Genomic DNA, 22,500 nt, shown 5'->3' with positions numbered 1-22,500 from the left:
GAATGAATGACTTCACCCGTACGTGCATACATAGACACAGGTTTCATCAGCTGACTATAGATCAGTCTATCTGATATGAATCTATATTTTTCCAAAATGATGTCATCAGTAAATGAAAGGATTGCATTGATGTCTAAATATTTTCTCTCCTGTCAGCGTCAGATCCACACAGTGACATGTTCACACATCACTTTTTATTAGACAGCTCACTTTCTAAGAGATCTGAGTGGTCAGGAGGCGGGGCTTTATCACTCACTAAAATCCTAGCCAGAACAAAACCTGCTCCCGACCAGGCTAGTCGTTCAGCCTAAGTTACCATGGTGATTTAGTTTCATAAGACGTTGGCGAGCTTCATAGTTCAGCACACACTGATTAATCACCTTCATCATCATCATCATCATCATCATCATCATCATCATCATCATCATCATCACTGTAAAGCGTGACAGAATTATATGATGTAGATATGATGTAATAACGCGTCCACAGAACGTCCTGCTTTAATACAGAGGGATGTTAAATATAAATAGTTTAAAGTGACCTGAGCCTCATTAAAATATGTGTGGGAACAGTTTGTGTTCCATCCTCATCTGCATATGACAGCATGTTTCACTCTGTAGTGGATCAAACTGTGACTTTACGTTGGACATAGTATGAAAATAGTTGAATCACTGTGACCAACGTGGACAGAAGTCTGTGTCTGTCACAGTTTTAATTAATCACACAGCAGCAGCTGAGTGATCACAGCTGCTGCTGAGAATGTGCGTAAAGCTAGATTTGAATGGGAACGCCCACATTTCAGGGTCCCTCAACCCACAGTGCGTAACTGGGATGAAGGCGTGTAGTGACTGATTTAAGTACAGGAGGAGAATAGCATACAGACAGAAACAGCACCACTGTGTGGCTTTTTGGAGTTCTGCACATGGGAGAATAGAACCTAAATGACTGTATTAGATATGGAGCGGGAACTAAAATATAAAAATAATGATTTATGTCAGGATGTGAAGTAAAACAATAAACAATAGTTGACTTACTTTCCGTTTTGTTTTCTGAAGCTTTTTATCACAGATTGTAAACAATGTTTCTTTTTTTCTGTATTTTTCACTGCAGCACTTTTACATATGTTTTTTTATGCAGGTGAATAATTTAAGAAAGGTTTATGTAAAGAGTTTTACATACATCTACACACACATTATACAAGTACATACATAATATTTATATATGCATAAATGTCATCAATAGAGACTCTTTAAAGGTTATTTATTTATTATATTTAATCATTTTATACTCAAGATATATAGATATTTTTTGTGTTATCAATTTTTTTTAATTAGTTTTCAAACAACAACAAAAACACACACTAACATAAACATACACAAGTCCAGGGCAACAAAAACACCACATGATGAAACACAATCTGCACTCAAACAAAAACTACACTTAAAACAAAGATGACTTAAGTTCTTTAATTGCACTGTCCCACATATTGGTGGTGCCCACCTTAGCACCATGCATCAGCTCCAGGTAAGCAATGTCAATAAATGTCATGACCTACTGTCGACGAGACAGCAAGTGAGGGGGCTTCCACCTTGTGGCGACCATCTTTTTGGCAGCCGTAAGTGGTTCTGCCTGTTCAGTCCAAGCCGAGAAAAGTCCTTCAGAAGAAGGACCAGAGGAGAGCAGGGAACCAGGCACGATGAGAGGACAGACAGATGACCAGCCACCATCTCCCAAAACAGAGCAACCCCTGGGCACTCCCAAACCATGTGGAAGTAGGTCCTTACAACGCCATCATGGCACAAAGAGCAGGTCAGATCTGACTTACACTTCATGAACAATAGTCTACGTGGTGTCAAGTACGTCCTATGTAAAAAGTTCAGATGTATCTGATGGTGATCTGGACTTTTTCGAGGAACAGAGAACAGTGTCCCACACAGTGTGCCAGTCAAAGCCCACAGGAACATTTGAAATATCTGACCTTCATCTCAGCTCTAAGAGCAATGGTACATAAGTCTGTCCCAAAAAGTGAGAGAACATTTTAGAAATGACACCTTTTAATCCACATGTACCATCTACAAACGTTAATAAGAGATGTGGCTGTAAAGGGGACCGCTAAGGTACGCCGTATGTTTTTATAACGGTTCTTAATTGTTGATTGCTGTAAATTAAACTGGATTCAAAGGTCCTCAAATGAATGAAGGCCCTGCCACTAAACACGTCTCCAAGGGAACGTATTCCCTTTACATACCAATGTTTACATTCAGATTGCCTAACAGGACATCTGTTAATAAGAATGTCAAAGTTATTAAAAATAGGAGAGTAAGGATTCCATTTAACTGTGTCCACATGTTTTTTCAGCAGAACGTCAGACTGCAATGTGCTAGAATCAGACCAAAACGGACACGTATTTACTACGTGGAGTGTTTACAAATAATACCTCAGTCAAACCCAATGGATGCTCTATTCCTTCATCTAAAGATCATCAGGCCTCATCAACTGAACGATCAAACCATGTAAACACAGGACTCAGTACAAAAGCCCAGTGAGATAATTTAAAGTTTGGAAGTGACAGTCCGCCTGCAGCTCTGTTACGTTGCACTGTGGAGGGTTTAAGGCGTGGCCAATTGCTCTTCCAGATACATTTAGTGATGGCACTGTGAAGCCTGCTGGAATCATAAAACTGAGATAATGTATGCGGGGTAGCAAGTTCATCTTAACTATTGAAACACGAGAAAGAAGAGAATTTGGTAGCGGAGACCACCTCTCAAGATCAGCCATAATTTTAGAGAAAGCACCGTCATAATTAGTTTTAACGATAGATTGCAAAGATCAGGAGATTTTAATTCCCAGATACTTGAACTGTTTCAGAATCAGAATTAGAGTAGAGTTCCTCATAGTCTCATTCAGTGGTAAGAAAGCAGATTTATCCCAATTCATCTTGTAACCAGATATGTCACTAAAAATAATTAAATTAAATTGGCCTTTTTTTGTCTTTATTGGTCATATGTTGTTACACATATATGAAATTTGTCCTCTGCATTTTAACCCATCCCTGAGGAGCAGTCGGCTAAAGTTATTAAATATTGATACATATAAGGAAATGTGATGTTTCGTGCCGTTCATTTCAATTGGAGTGACTTTATCAGATAAATGAATAAGTTGGGCCTGGGGCTCCAGAGAGAGCACAAACAAAAGAGGACTAAGAGGACTTCTCTGTCTACAGCCTCTGGCGATAGCAAAGGGTGAGGAACATTTCATGCTGGTGAGAACCATTGCTGATGGATTATTATGAAGGACATTTGTACCCATGACAAAAGATGTGAATAAAGACCACAGGTACTGCCCCTCCAGCCTTCATGGCATCGAGTGAAAAACCCCTCCTGGTAATTTAGTTGTATTTCTACGCAGTAACCTCCTCATATTGTCAGCAGCAGACCTAGACTTTACAAAACCTTTTTGGTCACAATTTACTCATTTTGTCATAAAAGGCTAATAATTTAGCAAAGATTTTCAGATGAGCGTTCAACAGAGAGAGGGGCCTATAACTGCAGCATTCCTGTGGGTCCTTGTCTTTTTTAAGTAATAATGAAATGATTGCAACATTAACGTCTCTTAAAGAGGATCCAGTCCCTAGAAATGTCTGAATCATGTCAAACAACAAAAAGACAAGACGATCAAAAAGCTGCTTAAAATTCAGGTGGAATCCCGTCAGCGCCAGAAGAGATATATTATCATTAATATTAATAATCATTATTATCATTGTATTTATATAATAATTATTATTATTAGTCTACTATTTTTATGATTATACTATCAGTTATCTCACCACATGAACTTGTTTCCAGTTTGTGTGGTTGTTTATTTTTCCTGTTCTATGAGTTTTGTATGGAAGCTCATTCCTGACAGTAAAAAAAAACTAGGAAAAGTAAAATAATAATAAATACAAAAATCTAAGTCATAATTATGAGACACTGTAACACAAAAGCCCGAATTCCCGCCAGTTGGTAAATTAGTAAAATAATGATAATTAAGAAAATCTAAAACCATAATTAATTATTATTTTACTTTTCCTGATTTTTTTTCATAGTTTTTTGTTACAGTTTTGTATTTTTTAGTGTGTGTGTGTGTGTGTGTGTGTGTGTGTGTTATTGTATAACTCTTTAGATAACCGGTGCTCGGTGTGCTTCTAGCCGGGTTTGAGGCTCTTCCTCCGGCTCTGATGGTCTCCTCGTCCCGCTGCCTCCGGCTCATGTGGCGTCCTCTGTTCTACGGTTCGATGGGTGACTCAGCGTCTAAAGTCAACATGCCGACGCCGGAAACAGCGCTGCCGGGCCGGCCCGAGCCTCTCCGAGTGTCCGGTCAGTTAGCTTTGGCTCCCGGTGTTAGCCTAGCATGTTTATTTTAACGTAAAAAAGCTTCAAAACGGAAGTTTATTTTAACCTAATTAACAGGACAAACATTTAATGTTCGAACCATTAGATCAGTTAAAGGTTTTGTTTGATATTAAATTATCTGTAAGTGTTTAAACTTTAAACCCAGCACTGCGCATGCGCGTCGGTAACCATGGCTAAACAATATTTAATATATTTTCTAAAATCTTAATTTTTAAAGAATAATATGAATACAGCTATGTTTGTTAGAAGCAGATCTATTCTTTATACATCTGTGATGTTAGAAAAAGAAAAAAACAAATACACAATAAATACAAATGATTTACAATAAAAAATAGTTTTACTTTATTTTTTAATATTTGTGTAACATTCTATTTGTTTTATGAAAGACACACACACTGATTCTATTACATAATATTCAGTTTAACTTTATTGATAATGCATTAATCTGTTATCAGATCAGTAACATGTAGATCATCATTTAACTTCCTGTTTGTCACTTCCTGTTTGTGTTTCAGTCAAACACCACGTGAATGGAAACAGGACAACGCCCCCTTTTCCAGAGCACACACACATGGTGATGTTTGGTATGTATGTGTGTGTGTGTATATAATTTATAATGTGTGTGTGTGTATATATAAAATTTATAGTGTGTGTGTATGATTTATAGTGTGTGTGTGTATAATTTATAATGTGTGTGTGTATAAGTTATAATGTGTGTGTGTATAATTTATAATGTGTGTGTGTATGATTTATAATGTGTGTGTGTATAATTTATATTGTGTGTGTATGATTTATAGTGTGTGTGTGTATGATTTATAGTGTGTGTGTATAAGTTATAATGTGTGTGTGTATAATTTATAGTGTGTGTGTATGATTTATAATGTGTGTGTGTATGATTTATAGTGTGTGTGTATGATTTATAGTGTGTGTGTGTATAATTTATAATGTGTGTGTATGATTTATAGTGTGTGTTTGTATAATTTATAATGTGTGTGTGTATAATTTATAATGTGTGTGTATGATTTATAGTGTGTGTGTGTATGATTTATAGTGTGTGTGTGTATAATTTATAATGTGTGTGTGTATAATTTATAATGTGTGTGTGTATAATTTATAGTGTGTGTGTGTATGATTTATAATGTGTGTGTGTATAATTTATATTGTGTGTGTATGATTTATAGTGTGTGTGTGTATGATTTATAGTGTGTGTGTGTGTATGATTTATAGTGTGTGTGTGTATGATTTATAGTGTGTGTGTGTATAATTTATAATGTGTGTGTGTATAAGTTATAATGTGTGTGTGTATAATTTATAGTGTGTGTGTGTATGATTTATAATGTGTGTGTGTATAATTTATATTGTGTGTGTATGATTTATAGTGTGTGTGTGTATGATTTATAGTGTGTGTGTATAAGTTATAATGTGTGTGTGTATAATTTATAGTGTGTGTGTGTATGATTTATAGTGTGTGTTTGTATAATTTATAATGTGTGTGTGTATCATTTATAATGTGTGTGTATGATTTATAGTGTGTGTGTGTATAATTTATAATGTGTGTGTGTGTATAAGTTATAATGTGTGTGTGTATAATTTATAATGTGTGTGTGTATAAGTTATAATGTGTGTGTATAAGTTATAATGTGTGTGTGTATAATTTATAGTGTGTGTGTATGATTTATAGTGTGTGTGTGTATAATTTATAATGTGTGTGTGTGTATAAGTTATAATGTGTGTGTGTATAATTTATAATGTGTGTGTGTGTATAATTTATAGTGTGTGTGTGTATGATTTATAGTGTGTGTGTGTATAAGTTATAATGTGTGTGTGTATAATTTATAGTGTGTATGTGTATAATTTATAATGTGTGTGTGTATAAGTTATAATGTGTGTGTATGATTTATAGTGTGTGTGTGTGTATGATTTATAGTGTGTGTGTGTGTATAAGTTATAGTGTGTGTGTGTATAATTTATAATGTGTGTGTGTATAATTTATAATGTGTGTGTGTATAAGTTATAATGTGTGTGTATGATTTATAGTGTGTGTGTATGATTTATAATGTGTGTGTATGATTTATAATGTGTGTGTGTATAAGTTATAATATGTGTGTGTATAATTTATAATGTGTGTGTGTATAAGTTATAGTGTGTGTGTATGATTTATAGTGTGTGTGTGTATAATTTATAATGTGTGTGTGTATAATTTATAATATGTGTGTGTATAAGTTATAATGTGTGTGTATGATTTATAGTGTGTGTGTATAATTTATAATGTGTGTGTGTATGATTTATAATGTGTGTGTGTATGATTTATAATATGTGTGTGTATGATTTATAATGTGTGTGTGTATAAGTTATAATGTGTGTGTATGATTTATAATGTGTGTGTGTATAAGTTATAATGTGTGTGTTTATGATTTATAGTGTGTGTATGATTTATAATGTGTGTGTATAAGTTATAATGTGTGTGTATTATTTATAGTGTGTGTGTGTATAAGTTATAATGTGTGTGTGTATAATTTATAATATGTGTGTGTATGATTTATAATATGTGTGTGTGTGTGTATAATTTATAATGTGTGTGTGTATAATTTATAATGTGTGTGTGTATGATTTATAATGTGTGTGTATGATTTATAATGTGTGTGTGTATGATTTATAATGTGTGTGTATGATTTATAATGTGTGTGTGTATGATTTATAATGTGTGTGTGTATGATTTATAATGTGTGTGTGTATAATTTATAATGTGTGTATGATTTATAGTGTGTGTGTGTGTGTATAAGTTATGTGTGTGTGTATGATTTATAGTGTGTGTGTGTGTATAATTTATAATGTGTGCGTGTGTACAATTTATAATGTGTGTGTTTATGATTTATAGTGTGTGTGTGTGTATAATTTATAGTGTGTGTGTATGATTTATAGTGTGTGTGTGTGTATAATTTATAATGTGTGCGTGTGTATAATTTATAATGTGTGTGTTTATGATTTATAGTGTGTGTGTGTGTATAATTTATAGTGTGTGTGTATAATTTATAGTGTGTGTGTATGATTTATAGTGTGTGTGTGTATAATTTATAGTGTGTGTGTATGATTTATAGTGTGTGTGTGTATAATTTATAATGTGTGTGTATAATTTATAGTGTGTGTGTGTGTATAATTTATAATGTGTGTGTGTATGATTTATAGTGTGTGTGTGTATAATTTATAATGTGTGTGTATAATTTATAGTGTGTGTGTGTGTATAATTTATAATGTGTGTGTGTATAATGTGCGGCACACATGGATACACTGCAGATGAGGTTCACCGTGAGGAGTGTCACCTAAAGGACATCATGGCAGGATTTCCTGTTTATAGCAGCTATGAACCTGTTGCTAAAGGATTCCAGTGCTAGGGGCCGAAGGCAGACGAGACACCCCGTTTGTGGAGCTTTCACGGATGACGTGACGGTGATGACTTCATTTATCCGGTAGCCACAGTGGGTCCTGAGCGCACTGGAAAAGATGGTCACTTGGTCACGTCTGGGGTTCAAACCCGAAAAGTCAAGGAGCCCCAGTATCTTGAAGGGGAAGCTAACAGGAAACCTCTTCTGTATCCAAGGCTCCGAAATCCCAACAATCCAAGATCAAAGGATCCAATTCCTTGGAAAGCAGTACGACAGCTCCTTAAAAGACAGCAGTAACCTCACGGACACCAAAGCCCAGCTGAGCACATGGCTCAAGCAATCGAGCACAGCCAACTGCTCGGGAGGTTCAAAGTCTGGTGCTTTCTGTATGGCATCATACCCCAACTGCAATGGCCCTTCCTGCTTTATGACTCCCCCATGTCCCAAGTGGAAGGAATGGAAAGGTTGTGCAGCAAGTTCTTGCTGACATGGCTCGGAGTCCCACCGTCCTTCAGTGCAATCAACTTGTACAGCAAGACCTCCAAGCTTTTTTTTTTACCAGTCTCATTGTTGGTTGAGGAGTTTAAAGCCACCAAGGCAATGGCAGTCAGTACACTCCTCTCGTCTAAAGACAGGAAAGTAAGATATGCAAGCAAGACCATCAGATGCGGCAGACAGTGGAAGCCCCAGCAAGCTGTGATGGAAGCAGAATCCCACTGGAAACACCAGGAAGTCGTGGGTGTGCTATGCTGGGGACGTCTAGGCCTTGGACACTACAGCAAGAAAAGGTGGAGCAGGGCAGATGCTAGAGCCAGAAGAGGCCTCGTGGTGCAAAGAGTCTGTGAGGCAGCAAAGGAAGAGCACCAGGTGAAAGTGATTGGACGTGCCTCCCAGGGCACAGAATCGACTACTGTCCTGGAAGTAACTGTGGCAGACCGATCAGGGGAAGTTGAGTTTTCTCCTACGCTCTGTGACTGACCTGCTGCCAACCCCAAGAAACCTGAAGATCTACCTTGCAACCAATGCGGAACAGTCACCCGTACACTCAACCACATACTGACCGGCTACAGATGGAGGCATGACAAGGTCCTGACAGAAATCGCTAAATGGGTGGAACAGCAGTGAGTTGAAGCCAACAACAAGCAGGTCCAACTGCCTAAAGCCACATCCTTTGTGAGGAAAGGAGACAAGACTCATAAGACCAGCAAGGTGGCCAAGAACCCACCCTCTGCCTTGCAACGAGCTTCCGACTGGGAAGTGGACCTGAAGAGCAGGCGTGTCTTCCCGCAGGACGTGGCAGTGACCTCACTCCAACCAGATATGGTCCTTTTATCCAGGAGCATGAAAACCATCATAATGGCTGAGCTCACAGTGCCCTGGGAAGAGAGGCTAGCCATGTCCCACCAACTGAAAAAAGCCAAGTACCAAGACCTGGTTGATGAAGTGGCATGCAACCAGCTAACCCATTGAAGTTGGCTGCCGTGGTTTCCCAGCAAAACTGGTGCATTACTTCCTTCAGAAAGTGGGCCTGGAGCCCAAACAGTTGGAAAAAGCCACCAGAGACACAGCTGCAGCACCAGAGTCCAGCTCAAGATGGCTGTGGCTGAAGAGAGACCACAGGTGGAACTCTTCTGCAAGTGAAGGCGAGGTGTTCAGGTTAAGGGGTGAAAACACCTGAGATCAGTGCTGATGATGTGGAAGGGTTTTAATAATGTGGATGCTCCAATAAACACCATTTTAGACCACGATTTGCATCATAGTTAGAGTTGTTACCGCAGAAGCAGCATCTCTGATGTTTACTTCACCTGTGTGTGTGTTTATAAAATGTATAATGTGTGTGTTTATAAAATGTATAATGTGTGTGTGTGTGTGTATATATTGTGTGTGTATATGTTGTGTGTAATGTGTGTATATATTGTGTGTAATGTGTGTGTATTGTGTTTATTAGGGATGGGCTGTTTCTGGGGTGCTGAGAGAATGTTCTGGAAGGTGGGAGGAGTTTATTCGACACAGGTTGGATACGCAGGAGGGTTCACTCAGAACCCCACGTACCAGGAGGTGTGCACAGGTACACACACACTATAAACACACACACTCTCTGCTGATGTGTGTGTGTGTTTAATAATGTGTGTGTGTGTGTGTGTTTTAGGGAGGACTGGACACGCTGAGGTTGTGCGTGTTGTGTTTGATCCTCGTCACGTTCACTTTGAAAAACTACTGAAGGTGTTCTGGGAAGGTCACGACCCCACACAAGGTGAGGGGGGGGTCATGACCCCACACTCGTTTCTCAGTGAAACCCTACGGTTGTGACACTGTGTGTGTGTGTGTGTGTGTGTGTGTGTCAGGAATGCGTCAGGGTAATGACGTTGGGACGACGTATCGTTCAGTGATCTACACGTACACAGAGGAGCAGCAGGAGCAGGCGCTAGCGTCTAAAGAGCAGTACCAGAAGGTATACACACACACACACACACATACATCTTATACACACACACATACAGACTTTATACACACACAGACACACACATTATACACTGTCTTGGTTTTTTTTTAATAATGTATGTGTATAGATATGGTGTGTGTGTATATCTATTATCTATCTATAAAGCAAAAATGTGTGTGTGTGTGTGTGTGTGGCAAATATCTCCTGAAGCTTAGTCAACTTGTTCCAAATACCCTGAGTGTGTGTGTGTGTTATTTTAGAGTAATTTGGTGAAGCAAAACGTTCAAAACTTTAATTTTAAGATTACTGTAATCTCTGTAATGAGCGCGGTATTGAGCGCACTACTTCCTGTTCCGGGTTCATGACGTCACTGTGTCGCAGTTGGTTTGGGTTTAAGAAAAAAAAAAAGGTAAATATTAAAAACGTTTTTGTGCTGCTAAAAGTCATTTAAGTTAATATTCCATTTTTTTGTAGTACTTTCGTCTCTTTTTTAATTTATTTTTTTAATTCTCTCAACAACCTGCGACGGATTATGTGCATGACGCGCGCGCGAGATAACTCACAGAGGAGTACACACGCACACACACACGCACACACGCACACACGCACACACACACACACACACACACACACACACACACACACACACACACACAGTTTTTATGATAAAAATATACTAAATGAGTAAAATAAAACAAAAAAACAAAACAATATTTATACAAAAAAATACACCAAAAAAGATACAAAAATACATAAAATGACTCCAGAATCACACTACAAAAAATGCACAAAAACACAACAGAAAGCTACAAAAATACACATAATGATTAAAAAAAAACATACATTACAGAAAAATACACCAAACAAAAAAAATATAAAAATGAGTAAAAAAAACTCATTTATCATATTCATGTTCCATAGAATTAAACCAGATAAATCACACACACTATTTTATTTTACACCCACAAATAAACCCTTTCTAACAGAGTACAGTATGTACACCTCTATGTACATACAACCATCATAATTAACTCTACTTAAGCTCCTCCCACTATATGAATACATACTTCTGACGGGCACTGAGTTATATATAATGTGTGTGTGTGTAGGTGCTGACAGAGAGGGGGTGGGGCGTGGTCACCACTGAAGTCTCCAAAGATCAAAGTTTCTTCTACGCTGAGGACGAACATCAACAATATCTGAGTAAACATCCTGGAGGGTACTGTGGTCTGAGGGGGACGGGGGTCTCCTGTCCAATAGGAGGGGGGCGGGGCTCCCACTGACATCCTCCTTCAAAATAAAAGCACTTTTTGTAACCAGTTAAAGCAGAAAAACTACAGAAAATCAGGGCCTTTGGAGGGGGCGTGGCCACATGTACTCAAGGTCTCTGGAGAAGGCGGGGCCACATGTCCTCAAAGCCTTTAGAGGGGGCGGGGCCACATGTTCTCAGGTCCTTTGGAGGGGGCGGGGCCACATGTACTCAGAGTCTTTGGAGGGAGTGGGGCCACATGTACTCAGAGCCTTTTGAGGGGGTGGGGCCACTTGGAGAGCCTCCTCTCCTAATGAAATATGATGAGCTACAGTCTGATACACATAAAACACACACAGACTTTATTATTCATGGTAGTAATCATTAAGTATAATAATAATAATAATAATAAAACGATATAGAAACGTGTCTAAGTATATTTGTGCTTTTGTTCACTTTAAATCACAGCAATGTGAGACAGTTTTATATTTCAGACTGATGGGTTTTTAGGGCTGATAGCGACATCATTTATTAGTCATCAAGGAAACCAATAATTAATATTTAGAAGACTAATATTAATTTTCTGTCAAATTTTAGAATAACAGCTGGGATTAGAGCAGAGATTCTAGAACTTTTTTGTGTATTTCCTACTTTGAACAAAGGGGAACTTTCACCAATGGTCCCCAAATATCCTGACAAACAACACAATTTAAATGTTTTGGACTAAAAGGGAACAAGTAACATCATATTTCATAATAAATGAAACTCAAAAACTAAATTAATTTTCTGCATAAAAATGCAGGAAATAATGTCACATTGTTTACAATCTGCGACAAAAAGATGAAGAAAAGAAAAAAGGAAATAAATGATTGAGTCAGTTATTAAAAGTTAGTTTATTGTTCCATTTCACATGCTGATGTAAATCATTTTTACATTTAGTTCCTGGTCCATATCTACTGTAGTCTAATAATTTAACTCTCTTTTCATTTCTGCTACATTTATAGGTTCTCATTATTACTTTCTTTGTGTTTATTGTTATTAATTTTTATTATTAATGAAGAAAGGTTTTTAAGAAGATTGGAATGAAATTGAAATTCTCCTGTTTGTCACGCCCCACCTGTCATACCTCCATTCCCCACCAGGGGACGCGCCCCACTCTTTGAGAAGCACTGGATGAGACTGAGTACAGAATCTTTGTTTTTATCTATGATTTAATAAATACTATAATTGTATTAAATAGAAGCAAAACGTGCAGAGATCATTTAGCAGCACTTACTGTACAGCCAATCAGTGAGGGCTGGAGGCGGGACTCTTGGCTGAATAACAGCCAATGGAGCGACTTTTACAGTAAACTCTTTTATCAAATATTTCTGGAAAAAACTGACGATACGATTATTGTAAAAAGGCAGATTATTGATGGAATCTTAACAAGTTCTGATATGTTTAAAATCATTAATCAAATTATTATTATTTGTACTGTAATAGTTCAAAATGATGTGAACAAACATGTATATTACATAGTTTTAGTGAAAGAACAGCCTGAGCCTCATTGGCTCTAGAAACGTGAACAACGGGCCAAATGGGTCCCGACCCACAGGTTGAGAACCTCTCCATCAGAGAGCTGCTGACAGCTTTGGATCCTCCGTCCCTCAAAGAAGAAGAAGTGAGTCATGGACCAGGAGGGAGGGCGTGGCCACAGCCTGGAGGGAGGAAAGTGTGCTGCAGATACCACAGCACCCTCTGACTCCATCACAGGAGCTTTGTAGTGGTTGGTGAGTATTTTATATATTTATCACTCAGTTACTGACCTGTGTCTGTGGAGCAGGAACTAATGTAATGAATATGATCTTTATATTAGAAATGTGTTCATACTGTAGGATAATATGATGTCTATGAATCTGTGATAACCACATTTATTTATTCATCTGAATAATATCCACTGTTATCCAGGAACGTTTATTATTATTATTATAATCATCTTAAAGATGGAAATCCTGGTTTTAATCACTAATAAAATGGTTCAAAGTGACCAAAAATGGTGGAAAATGTGGTGAAATGGGATTTTAAAAACTACAGACATTGGTTAAAAGTTGTAAATTATAGTGGATAAAAACGGACAGAAAAAGTGGTAAAAATTGTTCAAAGTGTTAATATTGGAACAATTAGTTTAAACTAGTAAATAATGGACATAAATCATGAATGTGGTTAAATTGGCAAAAATAATCATGAAATATGGTGAAAATATATATAAAGCTTTATCATAGACACTTTACAGAATGAAGGCATTATTCTTTCATTCCACACACTTAGTGGTGGTAAGCTACTATTGTAGCCACAGCTGTCCTGGAGCAGACTGACAGAGGCGAGCCTGCCATAGTGAACCATAGGCCCCTCCCACCACCAACAACACTCACTCACACACTACATGTGTGTACATGTGTATGAGTGTGTGTGTACATGTGTATGAGTGTGTGTGTATGAGTGTGTGTGTACATGTGTATGAGTGTGTGTGTATGCGTGTGTGTGTACACGTGTATGAGTGTGTGTGTACATGTGTATGAGTGTGTGTGTACATGTGTATGAGTGTGTGTGTACATGTGTATGAGTGTGTGTGTATGAGTGTGTGTGTACATGTGTATGAGTGTGTGTGTATGAGTGTGTGTGTATGAGTGTGTGTGTATGAGTGTGTGTGTATGAGTGTGGGTCAAAGGTCAAATGGAGCTTGTGATGAGGCTAATTCATTTCCCACTGAGTCCTTTCAAATGAAAACGTCTCATTATTCTTCTGATTCACCCTCAGGGGACATTTTACAGACTGTGTGTGTGTGTGTGTGTGTGTGTGTGTGTGTGTGTGTGTGTGTGTGTGTGTGTGTGTGTGTGTGTGTGTGTGTGTGTGTGTGTGTGTGTGTGTGTGTGTGTGTGTGTGTGTGTGTTTGATTATAATCAAGTCTTTTATGAGCTTTAATGAATTTTTTTAGGTTCTCTATTTTCTCACTGTTACTGAAAACAAAGAATAGAACAAACGCCTGAGTGTAAACACACACACACACACACACACACACACACACACACACACACACACACACACACACACACACACACACACACACACAGACTGGTGTGTGTGTCCAAGCTGCTGAAGTCATTTAAATGCTAATGGCACTAATGGTTTGTCCTGTCTTGCCTGAACGCACCACTTCATTACCTGATGTTGGTCTTTATAAACACTCATTAATGTCCTCACAAGCACTGACAGACTGTGTGTGTGTGTGTGTGTGTGTGTGTGTGCGTGTGTGTGCGTGTGTGTGTGTGCGTGTGTTAGTAAAAGTCAAGACCAAAAAGTGATGGGATTGGGACCAAAGCTGCTTCTGGACGGGCCGGACTGTGCGTGGCGTCCCGTGATGGCGAGGGCGACTATGGCGTGATGATGATGATGACGATGATGCGGAGGAGGGAGGAGGAAGCTTATCTTGGCTCTGCAGTGACGATCCTTCACAGGACGGCGACACCTTCACTGCGGTTCGTTGGTTTTTATCTCCAAAAAGCAGACCTGGGGGGCGGGGGGCATCCTCAGGCGGAGCCAATCAGCAGCCGGCGCCTCCCGCCCCGCCTCTTCACCACCACCATCCAGTCCCCACAGCAAGCGCTGCAGTCCAGCCGCTGACCTTCAGGTGCCAAAAAATCTGAATCCAAGAAACGAAAGTGGGAAATGCTGCGAAAGGAGGAAATGTGCGTTTCCATCTTCCTGAGTCCAGGACGGTTACCATGGAGACGGGAGGCCCACAGGTAGTGAAGGACCGCTGATCAAACGCTCAGGTACGATAATCATCCAACCATCATCTTACACTCTGTGGACAAGAGCCAGCCCCTCCTCTTTAGCCTTTGACCCCCTCAGCCAAGGCCGTTACATGCTAAGCTAAGCTAAGCTAAGCTAAGCTATATAACATCTGTTTCATCTTCCTTCCAAACATGTTCCAAGTGTTGCAGACTCAGACTAAATGAACTCACGACAGAGACCAGTCCCGCATGTTTTGGTTAGCTTAGCACGTAGCCACCAGTCCCTCATGTTTGGTTAGCTTAGCCTGTAGCGTCCAGTCCCACAGGTTTTGTTATATTAGCATGCAGCAACCAGTACCACATGATTGGGTTAGCTTAGCATGTCGTCACCAGTTCCACATGATTGGGTTTGCTTAGCTTGGTTAGCTCAGCATGTAGCATCCTTAGCTGAGCAGGAATCAAAGGGTAAGGGGGCGAGGCTAATAGCTAGTGTACATTGTACGGCGTGTTTATGTTTTTATTTTCTCTGTTATGTTTTTCTTATACAGCATCTCTAAGGGGGTGGAGCTGAGGAGGCGGAGCTAATGCTTCCGGCTGCTGTGCAGATCCTCGCCTTCTTCCTGGCTCTGCTGGGTGTGGTGGGCGTTGCTGTGGCAATGCTTTTGCCCACCTGGCAGGTGAGCGTTGGGGGGCGTGGCGGGGTGCTGCCTGTGTGGCGGGCCCACGGCCTGTGGATGGACTGCTCCTCATTCTCATTGGACGTTTTCAGCTGCAGCGTGAAGCGCTCGCCGCTGGCGCTGCCTCTGTACCTGCAGACAGCGCGCGCAGCCATGCTGCTGAGCACCCTGCTTGCAACGTTTGGCCTGTGTTTGGCCGCTCTGGGGCTAAGGTGCGTGCGTTGGGGCGGCGGGCAGCGCGCCAAGGCGCACACGGCAATGGCAGCCGGGGCGTGTCTGGTCCTGTCCGCCCTTCTCAGCCTGACCTCAGCCGCATGGTTCACCCACCAGGTCGTCACCGTGTTCCTACGCGCCGACCCCACCGACAGCGGCCGCTTCCAACCAGGCAGCGCCGTCGGGCTCACATTTGTCTCTGCCGGGTTCCTGCTCGCCGCCGGGGTTGTGTTCTGCCTGTCGTGTCCTGGTAATCAAACCCGGAGGCCGGAGTGCGTCGTTAGTAGCGAAACAACCATCAGAACGACGACGGGAAGAGCAAGAAAGAGCCAAACGACAGTGACCAACACACGAGGAAACTACAGCCGACAGGAATACGTGTGACAAGTGGACTGGTGGCTATGTGCTAAGCTAACACAAGCGTGTGGTACTGGTTGCTACATGCTAAGATAACACAAGCGTGTGGGACAGGTTGCTACATGCTAAGCTAACCAAACATGTGGAACTGGTTGCTACATGCTAAGCTAACCCAAGCATATGGGACTGGTTGCTACAGGCTAAGCTAACCCAAGCATGTGGGACTGGTTGCTACATGCTAAGCTAGTTCAAACAAACAATGTATTAAGGACGTAAGAAAATACGTTCAAAAAAAAAAAAAAAAACACATTTTGAAAAAACAAAGAAGAACAGTAAAGAGTAAAGAATGGATGGAGGAGATAAAGAACTAAAAAATAATAAACCAAAGATCGACTAAAGCTACACACACACACACACACACACACACACACACACTGTGATTCTGTCTTTTGAGATGTTGAAAGGTTTCCTAAAACTCAAAGAAGCATGTTTTACCTTTTCCTCATGTGGCTCCTCCTCTGCTAGTTTTTTATGACGGTAACATTTGTGCCACAAAACCCTTCAGACTGAAAATAAATGAGTTCAACCTTAGTGTGACCTTCACAGTGTGTGTGTGTGTGTGTGCGTGTGTGTGTGTGTGTGTGCAGTGCAGTGTGAAGCACATAATGATACTATTAGGTTCTCCATTATCTGCTTTACACGGATGGATAGACACGCCCCCTCCTCCTGTCAGTCAGAGACGCACGACTCAGCATCTACACACACACACACACACACAACACACACCTCAGAGAGAGAGAGAGAGACACACACACACGCACACACATCTCAGAGACACACACAACACACGCACTTCAGAGAGACATACACAACACACACACATCTCAGAGAGACACACACAACACACACACACATACACGCATACAACACACACCTCAGAGAGAGAGAGAGACACACACACAACACACATACACATCTCAGAGAGAGACACACACACATACACACACACCTCAGAGAGAAACTCGTAAGATTTATGAGCTCACAGAAATGTGTGAAATGTGTTTTTAATTTGTGTCTGTGTACGATGTGTAACATGTTGTGTTAAGTGTGTAGATTTGAATGAAGTCACAGGCTGCTCCCAAAGCTCCGCCCCTTATCTCATTGTTGTAACCTGATCTTGCAGCACAGCATGATGCTGCCACCGCCGTGCTTCACACTGAGTGAGTGGTATCTGAGCATTTCGTGGGTTCTACTTCCTGTATGTGTGTGTGTGTGTGTGTGCGTGTGTGTGTTTCCAGTTTAAAGGTGGAAGTCTGTGAGATCATCAGACCACGTTTAGGACCTCCTTCATGCATAGGTGGAGTTTGGGTGCACTTAATATAAGTGCCATAAAACACAGTGACTGTATATACATATATATATATATATATATATATATATATATATATATATATATATATATGTATATATATATGAATTAATTTTAAAAATACAAGTTATTTTTTGTTGTTCGAGTCATGTGACTTGGTTCTTCTTCTGCACCCAGCAGGTCATGTATGGTACTACAGCAAAAATAAAGCAGAAATATTTTATCATTAATTTCCAATATTAATGTAAAAATGGTGATTTTTAATGACACGGTTCAGCCTCACAGAGATATAAAAAAGGAAGAAGAAATCAGGGCGGAGCTGCTTTCTTCTTCTGATTCTGATAATTACGTTACATTTTTTTTAACAGCAGTTTTACTATGTTTTAGACTAAATGCTGAGATCCATTAGATTTTTGAATGTCGGAGGAATATTTTGAACCACTTTTGATGGAGTTTATGGATTCAGTCAGACATGGCATCACTTTAAAGGTGAGCAGTGCTGTATTGTTTATGTGAACATTTTTTTTCCAAGTTTGACAAAATAATCGAGTATGTTTGCTGTGATGGTTGTGTCTTAGAATGGTTTACTTTATATGGTGAAAAACAGAAGATTCTAAGCTTTTAAATGGTATATGATACTATGATATGCTGCTGTGTTTGAGAAGCATTTATTCCCCTAAAGGGGCAGTCTTTTGAAAAAAATCCCTTTTTAATGGTTTTGCTACAGTGATATACAGTGGGGTAAAAAAGTATTTAGTCAAACACCAATTGTGTAAGTTCTCCCACCTAAAAAGATGAGGTCTGTAATTTTCATCATCGATAAACCTCAACTATGAGAGACAACATGAGAAAAAACAATCTAGAAAATCACATTGTAGGATTTTTAATGAATTAATTGGTAAATTACAGTGGAAAATAAGTATTTGGTCAATAACAAAAGTTAATCTCAATACTTTGTAATGTACCCTTTGTTGACAATGACAGAGGTCAAGGTTGTTCTGTAAGTCTGTGTTTGTGATCATTGTTGTGCTGAAAGACCAGCTACGTTTCATCTTCAATGCCTTTGCTGATGGAAGGAGGTTTTCCCTCTAAATCTCACGATACATGTCCTCATTCATTCTTTCCTTTACACGGATCAGTCGTCCTGGTCCCTTTGCACAGAAACAGCCCCAAAGCATGATGTTACCACCCCCATGCTTTACAGTAGGTATGGTGTTCTTTCTCCTCCAAACACGACGAGTTGAGTTTTTACCAAAAAGTTCTATTTTGGTTTAATCTGACCATATGACCTTCACCCAATCCTCTTCTGGATCATCTAAATGTTCTCTATCAAACTTCAGACGGGCCTGGACATGTAGTGGTTTAATCAGGGGGACACGTCTGGTATTGCAGGATTTGAGTCCCTGGTGGCGTAGTGTGTTACTGATGGTAGTCTTTGTTACTTTGGTCCCAGCTCTCTGCAGGTCATTCACTAGGTCCCCCCGTGTGGTTCTGGGATTTTTGCTCACCTTGTGATCATTTTGACCCCACGGGGTGAGATCTTGCGTGAAGCCCCAGATGGAGGGAGATTATCAGTGTCTTGTATGTCTTCCATTTTCTGATAATTGCTCCCACAGTTGATTTCTTCACACCAAGCTGTTTACCTATTGTAGATTCAGTCTTCCAGCCTGGTGCAGGTCTACAGTTTAGTTCCTGGTGTCCTTTGACAGCTCTTTGGTCTTAGTGGAGTTTGGAGTGTGACTGTCTGAGGTTGTGGACAGGTGTGTTTTATACTGAAAACCAGTTCAAACAGGTTCCATTAATACAGGTAGCGAGTGGAGGAGGAGCCTCTTAAAGAAGAAGTTACAGGTCTGTGAGAGACACAAATCTGGCTTGTTTGTAGATGACCAATTACTTATTATACTGAGGGATTTAATAATTAATTCATTAAAAATCATAAAATATAATTTTCTGGATTTTTTTTTTCTCATATTGTCTCTCATAGTTGAGGTTTATCTATGATGTAAATTACAGACCTCATCTTTTTAAGTGGGAGAACTTGAACAATTAGTGGCTGAATAAATACTTTTTTTTACCACACTGTATATCCATTTAGCCTCATTCAGTCATCAAAAGGCGAAAACCCCTCCTCCTGACAATCCTGGCTCCTCCTACCTTAAAAGAATGTGAGCTCCTCCCTCTCAGACTACCTAACAGGTAAAACAAACATAGCAAACACAGGTTGATATTACAGTTAATATCTTTACTGTCAGTATATAGATAATCCACTATATAGATAATCCACTATATAGATAATCCACTATATAGATAATCCAGTATATAGATAAACCAGTATATAGATAAACCTCAGAGCTCTAATAATCAGTTCCACTTTTAGTATCCGTTATACCACCTCATATTTCCTTTATAGGATGATCTGACGTGTTTGTGGCCTAATGTGACGCAGCGGTTGGACAAACAATGGAGTATCGTCTTAAATGAAATATTCATGTGTGAGAACATGCATGTTGCCTCTTATTCAGGACGGTGGATGTTACGATGCGTTGACGCAAACTTTTATTGTCAACGTTCCTAATATATTACTATTTTTTCTTTTACCCCCCTCAGAAACAATCTTAATCTCCTCCTATACGTTCATGGTCCAGCACCACAGCAGTAACACACAATGAGGTTGTTCTTATTGTTCAAAGACGTGAAACACAAAACGCCCACAAAACACACAAAGGGTTGATGAAAGTGTGAAATAAAACATCTTTCAGGAGATGCTTGATGAAAGTTTGAAGATGAGTCACGTGATGTTCCTGAGACTTGAGAACATCATTGAGGTTTCTCACACAAAGATCTCTGAGGCTCCGCCCCCCTCACTGCCGGGCCACCGTGGGAGGAGTCATCAAGCCGGTTTAATCACAAACTGGTTTGAACATTAATCAATAACAAAGACTTCAGAGACTCCAGAACCAGAACCAGAACCCTGGTGGTTCTACGTGGTCTCCCCTGGTGTCCTCAGGTGGTCCACAGAGCTCTCTCTATGTTGGGGACGGTCACGGATCTGCTGCCGGTGGTGGTGTTGGTTCTGTTGCTGGTGGTGGTATTGGTTCTGCTCACGGCGCACTGCTGCTCAATCAGCTTCCTCTTCAGAAAGGCGGGGCAGAAGGTGGACACGTAGGCGTCCTTGAAGCCCGAGTGATAGAAGCAGTAGATGAGTGGGTCCAGCAGGCAGTCAGTGTAGGACAGAACCATCAGGGCGTCGTAGACCTGCACCGCTACGTCCTCGGCCTCCTTCAGGTTCAGCAGACGCACACTCAGCAGCGCCGCCCGGGCCACCGTGCACGGCAGGAAACAGAAGGAGAAGACCAGCAACACGGAGAGGACGGCCCACACGGCCCGCCTCAGACGGCTCTTCTTCCCCACCGTCCTCCTCCTGAGCCGGGACACGATCCGCACCGTGCAGTAGACCAGGACCAGGAACGGGACCACGATCTGAGTGAAGAAGACCACCTGGAAGACATGAGACAGATCTACATCGAAATCACATCAGTGTCTCTCTCTCACAGTCCTTGTCTGTCATTCCAAACCATGGCTCAGCAACAATTATTCTTTAGGACAGAGACAGACCGTACCTCTCTGAAGGTGTCGGTGACGTCGTGGTACGACGTCTCAACTTGTCGTCCGTGGCTGTTGCAGCACTCGAACGTGTGGACCAACGTGGGGATGGTGAGTGGCAGCAGCAGCAGCCAGATCACCACCGACACCGTGGGAGACGTCTTCAGTGTCCGCACGATGTTCCCGCGGCGCCCCAGGTGAACCACGTTGAAGTAGCGGTCCAGGGACAGCGCAATGAGGAATGCGATGCTAGCTCCGCGGTTGAGGAACAGCATGAAGAGCATGGCTTTGCACAACCCATTGTTTTCGCTGCGCCGTAAGTTGTGCTGGTAGTGGTGGACCTTCACCGGTAGACACACCACTAACAGGAAGTCTGCCACCACAATGTTGAACAGGAACACGCATCGGTTCCTCCAGAACTGAAACCTGTATGAGAACCAGGAGGAGACGCTTTTAGCTTCTGTCTCCAACAAACACAGAAACACCATCACCAACCACTTTACACGAGGGGTTCCCTCAGCACTGATTCAGCAAAAATATTCAAACCATGATGCAGCAGAAATATGTAAACCATAACTCAGCAAAAAATTAACAAGCTTGTAAAAAGATGTAAACCATGATTCAGCAAAAGTATTCAAACCATGTTGCAACAGAAATATATGAACCATGACTCAAAAAAATTCTTATACTACTACTAAAGAGAAATATGTAAACAACGACTCATGACAACATGACTCTGCAGAAATGGTTAAATCACGACAAGGTAAAATATATAAAACTCATCAAAATACATAAACCACAACTCAGCAAAAAACATATAAACAGCGACTCAGCAAATATATGTAAATTATCACTCAGCAAAATAATAAAACCATGACTCAACAGAAATATATACCATGACTCAACAAAATATATAAACATGACTCAAAAATATATATAAATCATGACTCAACAAAATATATAAACATGACTCAAAAATATATATAAACCATGATTCAACAAAATATTAAAATCATGGCTCTGCAACAATATATGA

At 40.3% G+C, this 22,500-nt stretch overlaps 3 protein-coding genes across 3 annotated transcripts in view; 2 read left to right on the top strand and 1 right to left on the bottom strand.

Moving 5' to 3' along the window:
• Positions 1 to 4,125: 4,125 nt before the first annotated feature.
• Positions 4,126 to 11,898, top strand: msraa (methionine sulfoxide reductase Aa). Its single transcript, XM_028440561.1, has 6 exons — positions 4,126 to 4,358; positions 4,910 to 4,978; positions 9,726 to 9,845; positions 9,927 to 10,031; positions 10,123 to 10,229; positions 11,330 to 11,898. The coding sequence occupies exons 1-6, from the start codon at positions 4,220 to 4,222 to the stop codon at positions 11,501 to 11,503; spliced, it is 714 nt and encodes a 237-aa protein (XP_028296362.1). The 5' UTR covers positions 4,126 to 4,219; the 3' UTR covers positions 11,504 to 11,898.
• Positions 11,899 to 12,323: 425 nt separating this feature from the next.
• LOC114458245 (claudin-20-like) lies at positions 12,324 to 16,816 on the top strand. Its single transcript, XM_028440602.1, has 3 exons — positions 12,324 to 13,241; positions 14,791 to 15,284; positions 15,794 to 16,816. The coding sequence occupies exon 3, from the start codon at positions 15,830 to 15,832 to the stop codon at positions 16,517 to 16,519; it is 690 nt and encodes a 229-aa protein (XP_028296403.1). The 5' UTR covers positions 12,324 to 13,241; positions 14,791 to 15,284; positions 15,794 to 15,829; the 3' UTR covers positions 16,520 to 16,816.
• A 3,396-nt stretch (positions 16,817 to 20,212) lies between these two features.
• Positions 20,213 to 22,500, bottom strand: part of gpr31 (G protein-coupled receptor 31) — a 17,519-nt gene continuing 15,231 nt past the window's right edge. The window contains exons 5-6 of the mRNA XM_028440728.1: positions 21,482 to 21,890; positions 20,213 to 21,359 (exon numbers count right to left, since the gene is read on the bottom strand). Coding sequence (XP_028296529.1) covers positions 20,865 to 21,359; positions 21,482 to 21,890 — 904 coding nt within the window. The 3' untranslated portion in view covers positions 20,213 to 20,864. The remainder of the gene's footprint in view (positions 21,360 to 21,481; positions 21,891 to 22,500) is intronic.

Source organism: Gouania willdenowi, assembly GCF_900634775.1.
Source record: "Gouania willdenowi chromosome 24 unlocalized genomic scaffold, fGouWil2.1 scaffold_320_arrow_ctg1, whole genome shotgun sequence".
In the NCBI taxonomy this organism is placed as follows: domain Eukaryota; kingdom Metazoa; phylum Chordata; class Actinopteri; order Blenniiformes; family Gobiesocidae; genus Gouania; species Gouania willdenowi.
The sequence above is the reverse complement of the archived record's forward strand: the minus strand, read 5'-3'. Positions and strand labels throughout refer to the sequence as shown.

Excerpts from the sequence above, each read along its gene's own strand:
- LOC114458245 (XM_028440602.1), top strand. The coding sequence starts at position 15,830 with ATGCTTCCGGCTGCTGTGCAGATCCTCGCCTTCTTCCTGGCTCTGCTG.
- msraa (XM_028440561.1), top strand. The coding sequence starts at position 4,220 with ATGGTCTCCTCGTCCCGCTGCCTCCGGCTCATGTGGCGTCCTCTGTTC. Across the intron at positions 4,359-4,909 it reads CGAGCCTCTCCGAGTGTCCG|TCAAACACCACGTGAATGGA; the intron begins GTCAGTTAGCTT and ends TTTGTGTTTCAG. Across the intron at positions 4,979-9,725 it reads CACACACATGGTGATGTTTG|GGATGGGCTGTTTCTGGGGT; the intron begins GTATGTATGTGT and ends TGTGTTTATTAG.